This window comes from Cyprinus carpio, unplaced genomic scaffold (assembly GCF_018340385.1).
Source record: "Cyprinus carpio isolate SPL01 unplaced genomic scaffold, ASM1834038v1 S000006585, whole genome shotgun sequence".
Classification (NCBI taxonomy): Eukaryota; Metazoa; Chordata; class Actinopteri; order Cypriniformes; family Cyprinidae; genus Cyprinus; species Cyprinus carpio.
In genome coordinates this window covers 2,297,702-2,316,404 of record NW_024879238.1, presented here as the reverse complement: position 1 = coordinate 2,316,404, position 18,703 = coordinate 2,297,702, and the positions used below count along the sequence as shown (strand labels likewise).

The 18,703-nt window shown below is 39.5% G+C and overlaps 1 protein-coding gene across 1 annotated transcript; it reads right to left on the bottom strand.

Annotated features, from left to right (window-relative positions):
* Window positions 1-15,729: 15,729 nt before the first annotated feature.
* On the bottom strand, window positions 15,730-17,859 carry LOC109087560. The gene is made up of 6 exons (XM_042754709.1): window positions 17,799-17,859; window positions 17,128-17,460; window positions 16,704-17,024; window positions 16,474-16,554; window positions 15,823-15,903; window positions 15,730-15,743 (listed from the first exon to the last, which is right to left on the bottom strand). Exons 1-6 carry the CDS (start codon window positions 17,857-17,859, stop codon window positions 15,730-15,732), a joined length of 891 nt encoding a protein of 296 aa, XP_042610643.1.
* Window positions 17,860-18,703: the final 844 nt, after the last annotated feature.

Here is an 18,703-nt window from a genome sequence, read left to right as displayed (position 1 = left end):
ATGCTGATGTGCAGTCATACAGATGGTAATCATGCAGATACAGCCACATTCCTAACAAAACACACACGTATGAAAAATGTTGAAGAAAAAAAAAAGATTTATTTGTGCAAAAAGCTGATTGCTAAGTTACGCCCCCAAAAGATCACAGGATCACAACACGCGTCACGAGCCGTCACAAGTGAGCGCCAGAATTCAAATAAACAATATTCTGCATATGTTTGACTTTTTTTTTCAGTGGATGGTGTCATTCTGTTTCTGACACTGTATGCTACAAAACCATGCTGTTTTTTTTTTTTTTTTACAACCAAGACGCAATTTTTTGAGCGTAAGTTGTTTTATAACAGATACAAACAATAACTGTCCCCAAAGAAATAAGATGTAAACAAAAGAATTATCATCCATATTACAAGGTTATTGCTTCGTTGGACTAAATGTGCTCTATGGGATATCGTTCAGTGGACCCTTACCTTTCTTACTAAACTGGGATTTACAGCTGTGGATGCGTTTATGACTCGTTATTACGATGAATCTGGGAAGTACTGCATTTTGATTATGCATGTTTTGATGTTTATTGCTTAAACACAAATTTAGCAATTTAAGAGAAACAGGTCAATTTATGTGAAGTGGTGTATTTTGATTTTTTATGTTTTGTTTTTTATTGATCACTGTTTTTACGGTGCTGATCACGGAGTTGGCCAGCGATTCACTGAAAGAGCTGTATAACATCACCTGTATAACATTCACTATCCAAAATATAGTGAAAACACTTTTAATGAGCACAGTAACAAGATCGGCAGTTTAAGACATTAACTTGTGAGCACAAAACAGAAGATACTTCTCATCTTAATATAAATAAGGATTTATTGGATAAATCTAAGACATATAAACTAATCTAACACATAAACACATGTATTTACACATTCATACAAGTTGCAGGAAGAGAGAAAATGAGGAAAGAATGAGTTTAAGAGAATGAAAATGTGAAATCCCAAGTTTAAAGCAATACGTGAAATTGCATAGACATGAACAACCATCAGTCACTTAATTAACCCTTGAACTGAGTTCCTCAATGAGGTGAAGGGTGTACTCACACTAGGCACGGTTGCCTTGAACCGAGGCCGAGCATGATTATCCCTCCTCCCTACTCCCCCCACTGGCCTGCACTCACACCTGCAGTAAACTTAATACAGAGTGGGGAAATCGTGTGATAAATTTTATCAAGTTTTAATTTAGAATTATGAAACCTATGAATTACCTTTGAACTGCATCAAATTATGTCAAGCATTTACAGAACATGTATTGTCACATACACACTCCCGCAGTGTATGGCTCTTATCTCTTAAGGTTTATTATGAGCAACAGTTAACATCCGAACATGTGGAAGTCAGTAAACATCTGCGACTCGCCCTCTACCGAAGTCGCCTCTCGTATAACGTCATACACCCAAAATCCCTTATGGGTAATGTAGTACATCCCACATCTCCTCCCCAACAGAGATACATTTCAAAGTGCAGAATACAATCTTCATTTTAACAAAACTATCCCCACCTAACTCATTAGTTAATATCAGTTAACTTATGAACCATAGCAAAAGAGAAAGTGCATTCAATAAACAATTAAAATTACTGTGGCATGTATGCTATTGAACTTCAAACATTTTGCACCACATTAAGAAATCTGAAATGCATAAACATTAATAGGAATGTTGTTTCATAAACATCTAATTATGCATTGAACACCCTTTTGCCATTATCATAACTTTTTGACTTTTTGTCTCTCTCCACTTCTAGTCTCTGTAACGAACTGGCAGTTTTATTACCCTGCCACTAGAGGTCATTTTGGAACCAGGAACAGAGTCAGGTGGAATTTGCTCTGCATCCATGACAGGCGCAGAATGCACCTGTGTATTTTGTGCAGGTGGTATGTGTGTAGAACTGTCCACATCAGTCTTTCCAAAATCAGTTTCTGTGGGCTCTACCAATTGAAGGTGACGCCTGTTACGTCTAAACACAGCTCCACTTTGTGTCTGAACAAGATAGGATCGTGGCTCCTTTGTTTTCCTTACCACTGTACCTGATGTGCACCATGCTTTCTCCCCATCCAACTTTAAGAGAACTTGATCTCCTGGGTTTAAGCAAGGAAGCGTACGGACAGAATGTCTTTTGTCAAAGAAGTGCTTGTAAGCTGCTTTAGCCTTTTTGTCCTTTTGCAATACCTGCTCAAAGCTGATATGGCGTGGACGCAAAGTCTTCTCAAGGACAGGCAGTGTAGTGCGAATTTGTCGTCCCAACATCAGCTGAGCCGGGCTTGCACCAGTGGCAGTGATTGGAGTGGCTCTGTAACTCAAAAGTGCCAATTGAGGGTCAGGTTGACGTAAGATATGTTTCGCTGTCTTAACAGCCCGCTCAACAGCCCCATTTGATTGTGGGAAGTGGGGGCTGCTAGTAACATGTTGGATGCCCCAGCTCGTACAAAAGTCTGCAAAGTCCATACTGCTGAACTGGGTACCATTATCTGAGTGCAACTCACGCGAATCCCCCATCTAATGAACATCCCTTTTAGCGTAGTGATCACGCTGCGGCTGCTAGTGAGGCTTAAATGTGCAATTTCAATGTCTCTAGAATAGTAATCCACGACCACTAAATAGTTCTTTCCACCATATTCACACAGATCCGCTCCTATGGTGTGCCAAGGACTGGGAGGAAGTGGAGTGGTAATGAGGGGCTCTTTCCTCTGAGTAGGTCTGTGCTCATGACAGAAGGCACATTGAGATATTTTCGTCTGAAGATCCTTTCCGATGCCAGGGCCACCAGACTGACATTTTGGCCCGTTCTCTGCATTTATTTAGTCCTAGGTGACCCTCATGCAATCGAACAAGAATCTCTCGCCGTTGTGCAGTAGGAATTGGACAATGATGCCCATTCTGCATGGTAAGCCTTAAGCTCCGACGGCACATGGTGTGGCCAGCCATCATTAACGAAACGCATTACTTCCCTCATCATAGGGTCTGTGGATGTGGCTTCACGAATGGCGTCCAGCTTTGCCTCTGAGATAGGCTTAGTCTGAATCACAGCCTCCACATAAGCATGCACAGCCACTTCAGTATCAGAAACTCCTGTCCCAGTTAAGGGGTTGCGCGACAGCGCATCGGCCACGACTAGTGACTTGCCTGGGACATGTACTGCTTTAACATTGAAATGCATCAGGCGCATCAGCAGACGTTGACAGCGCAGAGGTGTTTTGTCCAGATCATAAGTGTTAATCAGGGGGACCAGTGGCTTATGGTCCGTTTGCAGTGTAAACTCAGCAAGACCCAGCAAATAACACGCAAGCCGCTCACATGCCCAGACGGCAGCCAGGCATTCTTTTTCAATTTGAGAGTATTTTAACTCAGCACTTGACAGGGTTCTGGAGCAGAAAGCAACAGGAAGTAGTTTGTCATCATGAGTTTGCAGCAGAGTGGCGCCCAGCCCGAAACTGCTGGCATCTGCGGACACAATGGTAGGTTTTGTGACGTCATAGAAAGCTAAAACCGGAGCTGAAGATAGCATTGTCTTTATGTTGTTAAAGGCCTGCTGTTGTTGTGTGTCCCACAGCCATGCAGAATCTTTCTTTAACAGTTCATTGAGTGGGTGCAGCACCGTCGACAAATCTGGAAGAAACTTTCCGAGGTAATTGGCCATACCTAATACCTGTCTGAGTTGAGTGATGTCTCTGGGGCATGGCAGGTCTGTAATTGCCTTTCACCTTGTCTGGATCAGGTTTTACTCCATCGCCGCTGATGATGTGTCCAAAGAAAACAAGTTCTTTCTTACTGAAATGACATTTTTCTTTGTTGAGCTTTAATCCAGACTCCTGGATTGTCTGTAAAATTGCCTCTAGATTCCTATCATGTGTCTCTTGGTCTCTGCCATACACCAGAACATCGTCCATGACTACTACACAGCCCTCATGTCCCTCCAGCAGCTTGGTCATTTCCCTCTGAAAGATTTCTGGAGCCGATGTAATTCCAAAGGGAAGTCTCTGGAAACAAAATCTGCCTCTTGGAGGGATAAATGTTGTGAGTATTGAGCTACTGTAATCCAAAGGGATTTGCCAAAATCCTGAGGAAGCGTCCAGCGTTGAGAAAAATTTAGCTACTGTCAGTTTTACAGCAACATCCTCCAAAGTGGGCAGTATGAATTTTTCCCTCTTCACGGCTTTGTTGAGGCGCTTCAAGTCTACTCATATTCTGACTTTCCTGTTTTTCTTAACTACTGGGACCATTGGAGCACACCAGTCCGTGGGCTGTGTGACTTCCCGTATTATCTGCATAGACTGCATCCTCTGTAGCTCTTCATCGACTTTCTGCATTAAGGGAAGGGGCACCCTACGTGGTGTAGCCAAGCTATAGGGTTGTGCATCTGGCTTAAGTTCAATTTTTATTGGTTTACAGTTCAGACAGCCAATTTCTCCAAAAAGTTTGGCATGAATGTGATCTGCTCTGGCTACTAATCTCATAGCACAGGCTGCACTTCTGCTGAGAAGGTTGTGTGTATAATGTCCATCCACTACATAAATCCAAAACTGATGACGAGTTGTGTTTCTTTTAGTCTCTGCCAAGAATTTTCCTATTGTTTCCACATTGCCACCAGGACTGTTAAGCTGTATTTCTGTTTTGGTCAACGGGGGGCGCTGTGGGAGACCTTGGTACGTATCCTTGGACATAATCGTGATGTCGGCCCCCGTGTCTATTTTGAAAGATACCGTTTTACCACACACTGGAAGACTTACCAGCCAATCAGACTCTGAATCACTTTTCTCAATGCTGCCAAGAAAATATGCCTCACTGTCATCCTCTTCTTTGTATTGCAAATGTACAGCTCTCACGGCCTTGCTTTGACAGGCAGCAGCAAAGTGTCCGAGCTTCCTGCATTTACGGCATTGTTTATTATATGCGTGGCCTATGACATCTATTGCAACGTGAACACATTTTCTCTTCTATCTGTTTATCGCTTTGCTGTCCTCTATTGTTTGTTCTCTTACCAGCATTGTAGTGTTTAACTCCTCTGGGCCGCTGCTGTAACGCAGCCACTTCCGCAGACATCACTACAGCCGAGTTTTGTGTTTTTACGAGCTCTGCTTGGCGAGCCATCTGCACTGCTCTCTCCAGTGTCAATTCGCTTTCCATCTGAAGCCTTTGTGAGACTCCCCGGTCTGCTATCCCGATAACCAGTCTGTCTCGAATGTGTTCGTCTTTCTGTGCTCCAAACTCGCAATGTTCCGCCAGCTCATATAATCCCCTCACAAAAGCTTCCACTGATTCACCGGTCTTTTGCATACGTTGATGAAAGCATGCACGTTCATGTATAACATTCCTACGAGGTATGGAATGGTCGTTAAACTTTTCCACTACCTTCTTATAGTCGTTGGAATGGGAAGCCTCTGTGAACCGAAACGAGGTGAATATTGTCTCCGCCTCCGTCCCCATGGCGTAAAGTAGTGAGTTAACTTGAACATCACCTTCCTCTTTGTCCAACTTTGTAGCGATCTGAAATCGTGCGAAGCGTTGGATCCACAGAGGCCACGCGGAGGGCTGGCTGAAGTCAAACGACTCCGGAGCTTGAAACATTGACATCGTCGTTTATTTAGTGAAGCGGGTACGACGCACTTCTGACACCATGTCACATACACACTCACACAGTGTATGGCTCTTATCTCTTAAGGTTTATTATGAGCAACAGTTAACATCCGACACATGTGGAAGTCAGTAAACATCTGCGACTCGCCCTCTACCGAAGTCGCCTCTCGTATAACGTCATACACCCCAAATCCCTTATGGGTAATGTAGTACATCCCACATGTATGTACATTTCTCAATTACTCATCCACGTTTACATGAATATAAAAAACCCATTTCCTCTTCCCAATCATGTTTTATTTTGTGAGTGTTATTGTCCACCTTTTCTATCAATAATTTGTAAAATTTTGACACAGTACCACTCGCACCAGGGTGTACATTAACAATACTCTCTAAAGTTGGATTTAAATTCAAAGCTTTAAAGTCTGAACTATGCTTCCTACCGAAGTCTCTGACTTGCAATTATCAGTAAAATTGTGCAGGAACAAGAGCATAGTATTGGTTTAGTTGTTCAAAAGAACTAAATGTACTGTCCCTATAAAGATCTTGTATTGTTACTATATGCATATGTTTCCTTTGAAAAAAGATCTTGTCATGTAACCCCAGAGGAAAAACATGATTATTATAGATTGGGGTATCCAGATATACAGTGCCCTCCACAATTATCGGCACCCCTGTTTAAGATGTGGTCGACTTTGAGAGACTTTGTGACCCCAAGATGTCACAAAGTCTCCAAAACAACCATCAGACGCTCTCTACATGCCAACAAGCTGTTTGGGAGGCATGCAAAGGAAAAAGCCTTTTTCTCACTAACACTCACAAACGTAAACGTCTGGAGTTTGCTAAAGCGGGCACTGGGACTTCAACTGGGATCATGTGCTCTGCTCAGATGAGACTAAATTGAGCTTTTTGGCAACAAACACTCTTAAGATGAGTATGCCGAAAAGCACCTCATGCCTACCGTGAAGTATGGTGGAGGATCTGTGATGCTGTGGGCCTGTTTCTCTTCCAAAGGCCCTGGGAACCTTGTTAACCTTGCTGATGGCCTCTGCCAGAAAGCTGAAGATGGGTCATCAGTGGGTCTTTCAACAGGATAATGATCCAAAAACATGTGGCAAAATCTAAACAAAAATGGGTTCAGCAGTCACAAACTCAAGGTCCTCCCATGGCCATCTCAGTCCCCAGACCTCAACCCAATCGAAAACCTGTGGGGCGAGCTAAAAAGGAGAGTGCATTAGAGAGGACCCAGGACACTGGATGATCTAGAAAGATTGTGCAAAGAAGAATGGTCAAAGATCCCTCTCTCTGTGTTCTCCAATCTTGTGAAATGTTATAGGAGGAGATTAATGGCTGTCTTGTTGGCAAAGGGGGGTTGTACAAAGTATTAACATCAGGGGTGCCAATAATTGTGGGACACATGATTTCAAGTTTTTTTTTTTTTTTTTTTTCTAAATGTGTGATTTTTTTTTCTTTTTTTTTTTTTTTTTTACCACCAAAGTAATGTACTTAAATAAAAGGTTGGATTTTTCTCTTTTTTTGCATTGGGGTTCTATGTTTAAAAAAAAAAAAAAGGAGGATTTTTAGGAGTGCACGACCACATCTTAAACAGGGGTGCCAATAATTGTGGAGGGCACTGTAAGAGTGAGGGGCCACATCTTAAACAGGGGTGCCAATAATTGTGGAGGGCACTGTAACTAACTATGTTTCCATTTATATTTTTCACATCAATTCTGATGGGACTATTAAGCAGAGCTGTTAATGAAGTCTTATTACAAGAAGCTTCCTCAATTGCTAACTATTCTGGCTTGTCACCTATCCCCACTGAACCAATTTTCCTTCGCCATGCTAAAATATTAAAGTTAGTTAGCTGTCCAATAATAATATTTAAGATTGGGAAGCCCAAACCCTCCTTGATCTTTAGATTTGTTTAGATGTTTCTTGTTAATCCTAGCTGTCCTGTTGTTCCAAGTGAAGCTGCTTATAATAGATTTTAACTGTTTAAAATAATTAAGGTGAAAAAAGAAAGGAATAGATTGAAATACATACAGAAATCTTGAAGTACCACCATTTTTAATGCGTTAATCCTGCCTAACATGGACATAAGGAGTCTTCCAAAAAAATGATATCATCTTTAGGTTGATCAATTTACTTTTTCCAATTAAATTTTAATAACATTTCAGGTTCTTTGGTGATTATTACACCCAAATATTTAAAGGAGTAATTTGCAATTTTAATTTTGTTGATAGCTAGATATTGATTTTGTGTTTGTGTTTTGTGTTCGGCCGCATGCTTTTCTTGTTGTCTTGTATTGTTGCATGCAGCTTGTTTTTGTCACAAAATCAGTAGGTTTACCATTTTCAGTGCCTTCTTTGTACCGACAATTTGAATGTTTTGTTGCCGAGATCTTGACTCTAAGTCACAGGTTTTTTCCTTAAGTTTTTCACATTCTGCCTCCAGTAGTGCACACTTGTTTCTCCAGTGACTCGATGCAGGTTTCGTGAATTTTTTGCAGTCTTTTCAGTCGCTGTCACTCTGGAAGAAATGTTAGCGATGGAAATGTTCATCTCTGTTAAAGTAGATGAAAGGACATCAAACTTTCTGTCAAAGGATCCGCCCAATTTCGCTATTGCTTCCATTATGTCTGTGTTTGTCGGCACCGTTGCTTCAGCGCTAGTTTGATTAGCATTACCCATCGGCTCATCATGAACATTATCGGTGCCTCCCTCTTTTTCAGTATTCGATTTTTCAGGTTTCTTATGCTTTGACGGCATTGTTTATAATGTTAAGTTAACAACTTGTGATATTTAAATGGCTACAAGGTGAATTGAGAGAAAATATTACAGACCTGTAGAGAGCTATAAAACACACATTTACTACATTCAGTGCCGGAAGCGTACCCATGCCTGGGCTTCTTTCATTGCAGGTTACATTGTTATGCCAGTAGGTGGGAGCAAGGGACTGCCTTAATGAATTAGTCCACCACTGAAAGAATACTATGACAAAGATATGGATATATACAGCAAATGTGGGGGGAATTATGATTCACATGGTGCACTTGTATGTATTATAGCAAACTTAATGAATCTTACTTACATGAATTCCACAATGCCACAAAAACTTTTTTTTTTTTTAAATGCTTGTTTTGTTTGGTGAGTGTGTTTACCCTGCTGGACTATGGCAGTGTGAATTGGCTTTTACAGGTGCATCTCAATAAATTAGAATGTCATGGAAAAGTTTCAGTAATTCAACTCAAATTGTGAAACTCGTGTATTAAATAAATTCAGTGCACACAGACTTAAGTAGTTTAAGTCTTTGGTTCTTTTAATTGTGATGATTTTGGCTCACATTTAACAAAAACCCACCAATTCACTATCTCAACAAATTAGAATATGGTGACATGCCAATCTGCTAATCAACTCAAAACACCTGCAAAGGTTTCCTGAGCCCTCAAAATGGTCTCTCAGTTTGGTTCACTAGGCTATACAATCATTCTGACAGTTGTCCAGAAGACAATCATTGACCCCCTTCACAAGGAGGGTAAGCCACAAACATTCATTGCCAAAGAAGCTGGCTGTTCACAGAGTGCTGTATCCAAGCATGTTAACAGAAAGTTGAGTGGAAGGAAAAAGTGTGGAAGGAAAAGATGCACAACCAACCGAGGGAACCACAGCCTTATGAGGACTGTCAAGCAAAATCGATTCAAGAATTTGAGTGAACTTCACAAGGAATGGACTGAGGCTGGGGTCAAGGAATTAAGAGCTACCACAACTGGCTACAGTTGTCGTATTCCTCTTGTTAAGCCACTACTGAACCACAGACAACGTCAGAGGCGTCTTACCTGGGCTAAGGAGAAGAAGAACTGGACTGTTGCCCAGTGGTCCAAAGTCCTCTTTTCAGATGAGAGCAAGTTTTTTTATTTAATTTAAAAATCAAAATTAAGCTCATAAGAAGAAGCTCATAGCCCAAGTTGCTTGAAGTCCAGTGTTAAGTTTCCACAGTCTGTGATGATTTGGGGTGCAATGTCATCTGCTGGTGTTGGTCCACTCTGTTTTTTGAAAAACAAAGTCACTGCACCTGTTTACCAAGAAATTTTGGAGCACTTCATGCTTGCTTCTGCTGACCAGCTTTTTGAAGATGCTGATTTCATTTTCCAGCAGGATTTGGCACCTGCCCACACTGCCAAAAGCACCAAAAGTTGGTTAAATGACCATGGTGTTGGTGTGCTTGACTGGCCAGCAAACTCACCAGACCTGAACCCCAGAGAGAATCTATGGAGTATTGTCAAGAGGAAAATGAGAAACAAGAGACCAAACTACGCAGATGAGCTGAAGGCCATTGTCAAAGAAACCTGGGCTTCCATACCATCTCAGCAGTGCCACAAACTGATCACCTCCATGCCACGCCGAATTGAGGCAGTAATTAAAGCAAAGGAAGAGCCCCTACCAAGTATTGTGTACATGTACAGTAAATGAACATACTTTCCAGAAGGCCAACAATTCACTAAAAATGTTTTTCTTTTTTATTGGTCTTATAAAGTATTCTAATTTGTTGAGATAGTGAATTGGTGGGTTTCTGCTAAATGTGAGCCAAAATCATCACAATTAAAGAAACAAAGACTTAAACTACTTCAGTCTGTTTGTTTTGAATTTAATACACAAGTTTCACAATTTGAGTTGAATTACTTAAATAAATTCCACTTTTCCACGACATTCTATTTTATTGAGATGCACCTGTAGGTGCTTTGGGGAAAAATAAATGTAAAAAAAACAAACAAAAACAAACAAAAACATATAAGTACATATAAGCAATTAACATTATATACTTAAACAAGATACATTCCCTATTCTTGCAATATTCAAGTTTTCATGTCCCTGTCAACCAGCGGTAGATGTTCAGCATGGAAGGTCAAGTTGTGCTTGAAGGAGCACAGCCCAACTTTGTCTCTGGCCTTGCAGATTGTATGATTTCAACCTCCAGTATCAGGAAGAGTTGGCATGCAGCCTTGCGATTGAGGTTAGACATTAGCATATTTGCCATTGATATATATTATAGAGTGAATTGTCACTAACTTGTTTTGACAGTATTTGTAAAAAACTTCAGTATTTTTTAACAAACATTTTGTACAGTTGATTATAGAGCTGAATGATTTATTGCATATTTAACATTATTATGTAGTCATGTAATCACATTGCAAATGTTGCAATTCTCTGTGCTGTCTATATATAGAGAGAGAGAGAGAAGGAGAGACATGTACATAATCACTTAGTTCACTTGTTTTTTTCTTTTGTTTTCTGTCTTTTAGATGCTTTCTCGACGTCAACCCTGAAAGTGCATCAAAAAACAAGAAAGGAAAAGTGACTTAAAAGAAGACTGAACATGTTGTGTACAAAAAGAACTACTGTAAACCCACAGGTTTCCTCTCTTCTGAAAAACTTAAAGACTTGTTAAAATATATTTCTGAAAAACCTTTCCAATCATTAAAAGTAAATAAGATCACTGTATTGTGAATTAATTGCTAATTGTTAATTGCATTTTAATTGTTTTATATTTACAAAAAAACCTATAGCTGGTATTTCAGCCAATTTGTTCATATAAGGCAATTTTCTGGTCTTTGCTTTACTCCTGACTGAGAACTCCCCCAAACTACTACCAATAGTGCAGATGTGCAGGTAGAGGGAGAGGGGGAGGGGGAGTTTTCAGAGAGTGATGATATTACAGCGCTGAGGTCGAAGTGCTGTGAAGTGCTCTTCCACCATACATTATAGTTATCATTTTTTATCCGCTTAGAAAATCGCCACGTTTTATTTTGTGTCACCATACGTACTCGTGTAACTACTCATGTAACCGTCTTTAAAAAGGGAAAACATGGGAAGTGTTTGGTGGCTTCTAAATTCATCACTGTTTGGATCCTAAGGAATGAATGGTCCTAAGGCAAATGCTAGCATAGTGTCACCACGCTAGGGACATTTAATGGAAAGGATTTTTAACAAGTAATTATTTTAACAAAAACAAAAATCATAAACATTCAGACTTGTGCGACAAACAAACACAACAACGGATCTATAACATGTTTACTTTTACCAATATGTCAAGATAATGTTTTTCATAGGTTTTGTGCTTTGGTATCTCCCCAAAAGGTCACCAAAACAATCCATTTGCAGTTCCACCAACTTTTCACTTTTGGGCACCATGGATAGGCAGAAATACACGTGACTCAAACCATGTCCTTAACACAAAAATTTTAACAAGTCTGTCTCCCAAAACCAGCTAAGGTTTGTGAAATAACTGTCACAGAAGACCATCTGAGAGAGGAACTGTACCAGCAGAGGATAAAAAAAAATACTACTATATATATATCATATATATACACACATATATATAAACACATATCATATATATACACATGTTCTCACCGGACACTTTATTAGGTACACCTATTCAATTGCTTGGTAACACACATTGCTAATCAGCCAATCACATGGCAACAGCTCAATGCATTTATCTAGATGTGGTGAAGACAACTTGAAGTTCAAACCGAGCATCAGGATGGGGAAGAAAGGGGATTTAAGTGACTTTGAACATGGAATGGTTGTTGGCGCCAGACGGGCTTGTCTGAGTATTTCAAAACCTGCTGATCTACTGGGATTTTCATGCACAACCATCTCTAGGATTTAGAGAAAATATCCAGTGAGTGGCAGTTGTGTGGATGAAAATGCCTTGTTGATGTCAGAGGAGAATGGGCAGACTGGTCAGAGATGATAGAAAGGCAACAGTAACTCAAATAACCACTCGTTACACCTGAGGTATGCAGAATACCATCTCTGAACGCACAACACGTCGAAACCTGAAGCAGATGGGCTACAGCAGCAGAAGACCACACCAGGTGCTGCTCCTGTCGGCTAAGAACAGGAAACGGAGGCTACAATTCACACAGGCTCACCCAAATTGGTCAATAGAAGATTGGACAAACATTGCCTGGTCTGATGAATCTTGATTTCTGCTGCGACATTCAGATGGTAGGGTCAGAATTTGGCGTAAAGATCATGAAAGCATGGATCCATCCTGCCTTGTCTCAACAGTTCAGGCTGCTGCTGGTGGTGTAATGGTGTGGGGGATATTTTCTTGGCACACTTTGGGCCCCTTAGTACCAATTGAGCATCTTTTAAACGCCACAGCCTGCCTGAGTATTGTTTCTGACCATGTCCATCCCTTTATGACTACAGTGTACCCATCTTCTGATGGCTACATCGAGCAGGATAATGCACCATGTCACAAAGCTCAAATCATCTCAGACTGGTTTCTTGAACATGACAATGAGTTCACTTTACTCAAATGGCCTCCACAGTCACCAGATCTCAATCCGATAGAGCAGCTTTGTGATCTGGTGGAACGGGAGATTCGCATCATGGATGTGCAGCCGACAAATCTGCAGCAACTGCGTGATGTTATCATGTCAATATGGACCAAAACCTCTGAGGAATGTTTCCAACACCTTCAGTATCCAACACAATCTATGCCACAAAGAATTAAGACAGTTCTGAAGGCAAAGGAGGGTCCAACCCAGTACAAGCAAGGTGTGTACCAAATAGTGAGTGGCCAGTGAGTGTATGTATGTGTGTGTGTGTGTGTGTGTATATATATATATATATATATATATATATATATATACTCCCTTCTATCCTTCTGCCTCTGGTCTGTTTCTGCGCTGTCCTAGCTTTCAGATGCTTCTGATTATAATCACACTATATACTTAAAAAAGTCATCTAGCCACTTGCTTGATTTGCAAAATACAAATATGCCTGATTAAGAAGAATATGTATATGTATGCTAATCATGCTAACAACATGCTAATAACATGCAAATCATGGTAGGAACATGCTAGTAGCTTGCTACTCATGGTAACAAAACCATAACACCATGTTAGCAACATGCTAATCAGGTTAGAAATATGCTAGTAACTTGCTAATCATGTTAGAACCATGTTAGTAACTTGTTAACCATGCTAGTAACTTGTTAATCATGCTAACAACATGCTAACACAATGTTATTAACTTTCTAATCATGCTAGAAACATGCAAGTAACTTGCTAATCATGCTAGAATCATGCTAGCAACATGCTAATAACTTGCTAATCATGTTGCCAACATACTAGTAACTTGTTAATTATGTTAACATGCTAGTAAATGCTAGAAACATGCTAGTAATTTGCTATTTGTGCTAACAAAATGTTAACACCATGCTAGCAACATGCTAATCATGATAGCAACATGTCGCTAATTATGTTAACAACATGCTAATATCAGGCTAATCATGCTAGAAACATGCTAGTAACTTGTTAATCATAGTAACATGTTAACCATGTTAAAAACATGTTAATTATGCTAACAATGTGCTAATCATGCTAGTAATCTGTTAATTGCACTAAAAACATGTTAGCAAACATGCTAGTCATGCTAGAAACAGCCTAGCAACCACTCCAAGTATCCTAGCAATATGTTTCATATCTATTTTTCTGATAGACTGTATTGCCTTGAAAACATTTAAACTTTAATATTTAAAACTATTTTAAACTTCAAACTACTTCAAACTGAAAACTTTTAAACTTCAAGCTTTTAAAACTACTTCAAACTTTGTGGGCTAGGCTTTTTTTCGAGCCAACTTAAAGTTTGTCTACAAACTTTACTCATCTAGTTTCTTGATTTAGTTAAAAATAACAAGAATTAATCATTTAATAGAAAAATAAACTCGTTATATTCTTCTTAATCAGGCATATTTGTATTTTGCAAATCAAGCAAGTGGCTAGATGACTTTTTTAAGTGTATAGTGTGATTATAATCAGAAGCATCTGAAAGCTAGGACAGTGCAGAAACAGACCAGAGGCAGAAGGATAGAAGGGAGTCTTTTACTCCTGCTGCTGGAATGAGAGGAATTCAGTTAGACAGTTAAAGTTTGTAGTGCAAGAAAAAGAAACACATATACAGGCAAAGTTTTTGGAGTTGTGTACAAATGCAGTTAGAATGCAGATAGGACCTAAGAGGTCAGGAGAACATAATAAAACAGATACAGATTGTATTATTAAAGCGGCAGAAAATGCAGAAGTTGTGAGGATATAATTTGCTTATTACATATGTACACAGGATATGTTATATGAGCAGAAGCCATAAAAAAAAGTGAGAAATTTAACAGGAACAGAAGATAAACATTCGCAATAAAGGAAATACTAATTAATGCAACTAAAGATCAAGTTCCATTGTTAAGCGTATGTTTATCCATAGAGGATGAAAAACCAGTAACAGATAAAGTAAGACAGTAGGTGTGAGTTGGAGCTAAACTGTGCAGAGCTTTGAGACCTCTGATTCACAAATAATAAGTTACAAAATTATGAAACAAAAACTTTAAAGAATTTGTTTTATTACATGTTTACTATGTGAGAGTGTGTGTTACTGTATCAAGCCTTTTTTAACCATGTAGCACATTTTAACCCTGTCACACTCCTGAAAACATTTTCCTGCAGCTTATTGCCATTGACCAGCAGGTGGCGCTAGCGTGCATTCAAAGTCTCCAGAAATGAACCCTTTTTCAACACATTTGGCTGCAAAGCTTCAAAAACTTCATGAAGCTTCATCACCACCACTAGTGAAACTACTCTTCTTCCTCTGAGGATTAATGTTGGTTTGTAAACAGCGCCCCTGCTGGCCTGGAATGTGAAGCGTTGACAGAAGGAAGATAACATGGGAAAGTACTAAGTGTGTCTGTACAAAGGTGCACTGTTTTTTTCCTTTTATTTTTGAGAGGTTTGTAATCAAGGGTTTACAGAATGGGCTAATACAGAAAAAAAAATACACTATCTTTACTATTTAAACTCTATTATCAACCACTTTTACACTGTGAAATAGACTGTATTCAGCACATATTTGTAAAAGGTTTAATGTAACGATTAGATGAATCAAGGTTAGAAAATTACAATGTAGAGTATTATATGTATATAGAGCAAATATTCTTAAAAGCTGCATGCAAATATCCATAATATCATTGTGAAGGTGATAAATCTTCTTGTAATTTGGCCTGTTATTTGTAGGGAGTATTTTATTCTAATATTGTATTCATCACTACTTCTTCCTCCCTGCAAAATAATTCAACACAAAATCATTACTGAGCTCTCAGATTATTAAAGATCTATGTGAATCATCTCAAAAACTCACCAGCTCTTCTTGCACAGATGATCTGAAGAAGAATCACAGTAGGAGCAGCAAACGCTGCAAACTCAAAAATAATCACAATCACTGCAGGACAGATGAGAGACACAATCATGAGAAAAAACAGACTCAATCGGTGAAAACTGGGAGTGAAATCAAAGCTGTGGTACCTCTGAATAATGATCCAGCAGACCTTCTGACTTCAGTTTCTGCTGGATCTTTGATATATGTGTCATGTCTGTTAGTTCAGTTCAAACATAATGAACATCATCAACATCAAATCATACTAGAGCTTCACATCACAGAAATGATGAATGAACTCGCACTGCTTCATTAATCTATCATCTACTATCATTTTATTTCAATCTCAAAAGTGTTGCAAGAAAAACTGATGGTTGCCATTCACCAAAAATAAATGTAATGACATTTTAAAAGAATCTTTCTCTCCAGTGTGTTCTCTCTCAATTCATTAACATATGTTCAGCAAAATGGTTACTACAAAACTCTTTATAAAGCTGAAAATATCTGAACTTAAACACTAATAGGGCTTTCCTTTTACACTTTATTTAAACAACTCTTTCGATTTAAGTTTAAGTGATTACAAACGAGGATTCAGTAAAACTCACAACGGTTGAAGTTCATTTTTTTGGACTGTACCTTGTGTAGAAGCTGCTGGTCTCATTGTAGTTGATCTTGTGGTGTGGACTGGAATTACTGGTGACACTGTATCATCTTGAGCTGTAAAGATGAATGTTAGTTCAGATGCATCAAACTGCAGAATATGACAATCATATTTTAATTAGTAAACACACATGATAACTCTAGCATCATTATATTAGCGCATCTAACAGAGACTCTTCAGTAACTGATTGATGAGATTTTCTCACCTGAACTCATGACAGTATATATGGCTGAGCTCTTGACTTGATCTCTGTGAGTAACTTCACATCTCCACTCTCTGTTGTCATCTTCATTCAGGAGTGTAGTATTCAGAGTGATGAGACAGTGATCTGGAGCTGATATCTGATATCTGGAGTCTGATCTTGTCTGTTTTTTCACACTAGCCTGATTCACCCAGAACAGCTCAATTCTCTCAGAACGGATCCAAACATCACAAGAGACTCCAGTATATGAATATGAATACAACTGACAGGAGAGAGTCACAGAGCGGCCTGCACTGATCTCAGTCTGTGAGGATGATGAAGAGACTGAAACACAAAATAACACACAAATCACAGACTCTTCAATCTTCATGAGAGTTTAAATGAAGAATTTGCCCTTTTTAAATTGACCACAAGTTTGTAAAATTACCATGAAGGACATGAAGAAAAACACGAGCATCAGTTCCTTGCTGTTTTTGTTGTCCTTTCAGACCTGTCCATTGTTGGCAGCTGTAAGATCCACAATCTTCTTTTGTGACGTTCTTGATGTTCAGAGAGCAGTCGGACCCCAGACTCAGTCTCTCATGACTCTCTGTGTCTGTCTTCTTTATCCCTAAACCAATTAGTTCAACTGTTGCTGAATATCTGAATCTGTTATGGAGCCATGTAGTTGATTTGCAGTCATGAAGAGCATTATTACAGCGCAGACGGACATTTTCACCAGAACTGATGAACACATGAGTCTCATCCTCTCCACTGGTACCTGAAACACAAGAACATCTGAGTGATTAGAATGTTATATATTAATAGATAAAAACCTTTAACATACCAGCATGAAAAACAGAAGATTCAGATCAGTCTTTTTTCCTCACTTAATGTAAACACACTCTCCAGAATAAGCTGTTTTTCTTTATCAGAGTGCTGTTCGAATCACAAACACACTCTCGATATGAAAATAATTCAGCATCAGATGTGAAACTGTTCTAGTTTTAGTTCATTCAGGAAAAATCCAGTATGTTCTGTTTGTAACACAAGAATAAACTGATGTTTCCCAGACTAATTAAACTTAATGTCTTAAAGAGAAAAGACAGATTTCTTTACCTGTGAGAAGTGAAGCAAGAAAGATCAGTCCCAGCAGACACATATGATACTTAAGAGCCATTTTCTATTTCTGTCAGGCTTCCTCTTCATTATATGCTCTCAAGTCTTTCTTTAGATACTATCCTTCCTGTGGTCGTTCACTTCCTCTGATCTGACTGAGTGTTTTAAAATCATGTTAAAGTTTATAGTTAGTGACACAGTACATGAGTATAATGGAAAAGTGCTGCTTTACATTTTGTGAAACATTGTCAGAACTGTATTTTGTTAACCACATTTAGTCTGAACACAGTCTATGGGCCATACTTTTGCACAAGTGCATTACTGTTAGTTTCACCTCTTTCAGTAGTTTCCTGCACTCTATTAAATTCTAGAAATAAGAGGGTGGAGCGGTTGGACACCGAGCATGTAGGACGTGTCTCCCTTTTGCTCTGCGAGTTTGTGTTTATTTTAACTTTTTAACATAGTTTGTTTTCACTAATTTGGCTGGTGCACAATTGTGACAAGTACTTGGTCAGTTTCGGTGTGTTTTTGGGGGAATTTCAACAGACAATGGCAGCTGCATGTGGAAACTCGTCTCGCACAGGCCGTGCTAATAAGGCTTCTCCCTCAACTGAGCCTGTATCTCCGCCGAAGGTGGTCACGCACCCCGAGTGTGCGCCCAATTTGGATCACCTCCGGGCTACGTTAGATCATTTTGAAAGGGGACATTTGCGGCAAAATAGACTCGCTGTCTTGCGAGCTTCGAGCGGAGAGCCGCGCTGGAAACCTCCCGGGCTGACGCTCACAAGTCCAGGGTAAGTTTGCAGTGTGCTGCTAACAGTCCCACGACCTCCACCCCGTGTGTTTCTCTGCACAGGTCCGGTGCACCCAGGACGCGATCTGCCCAGATGTCCTTCACGCCGGCG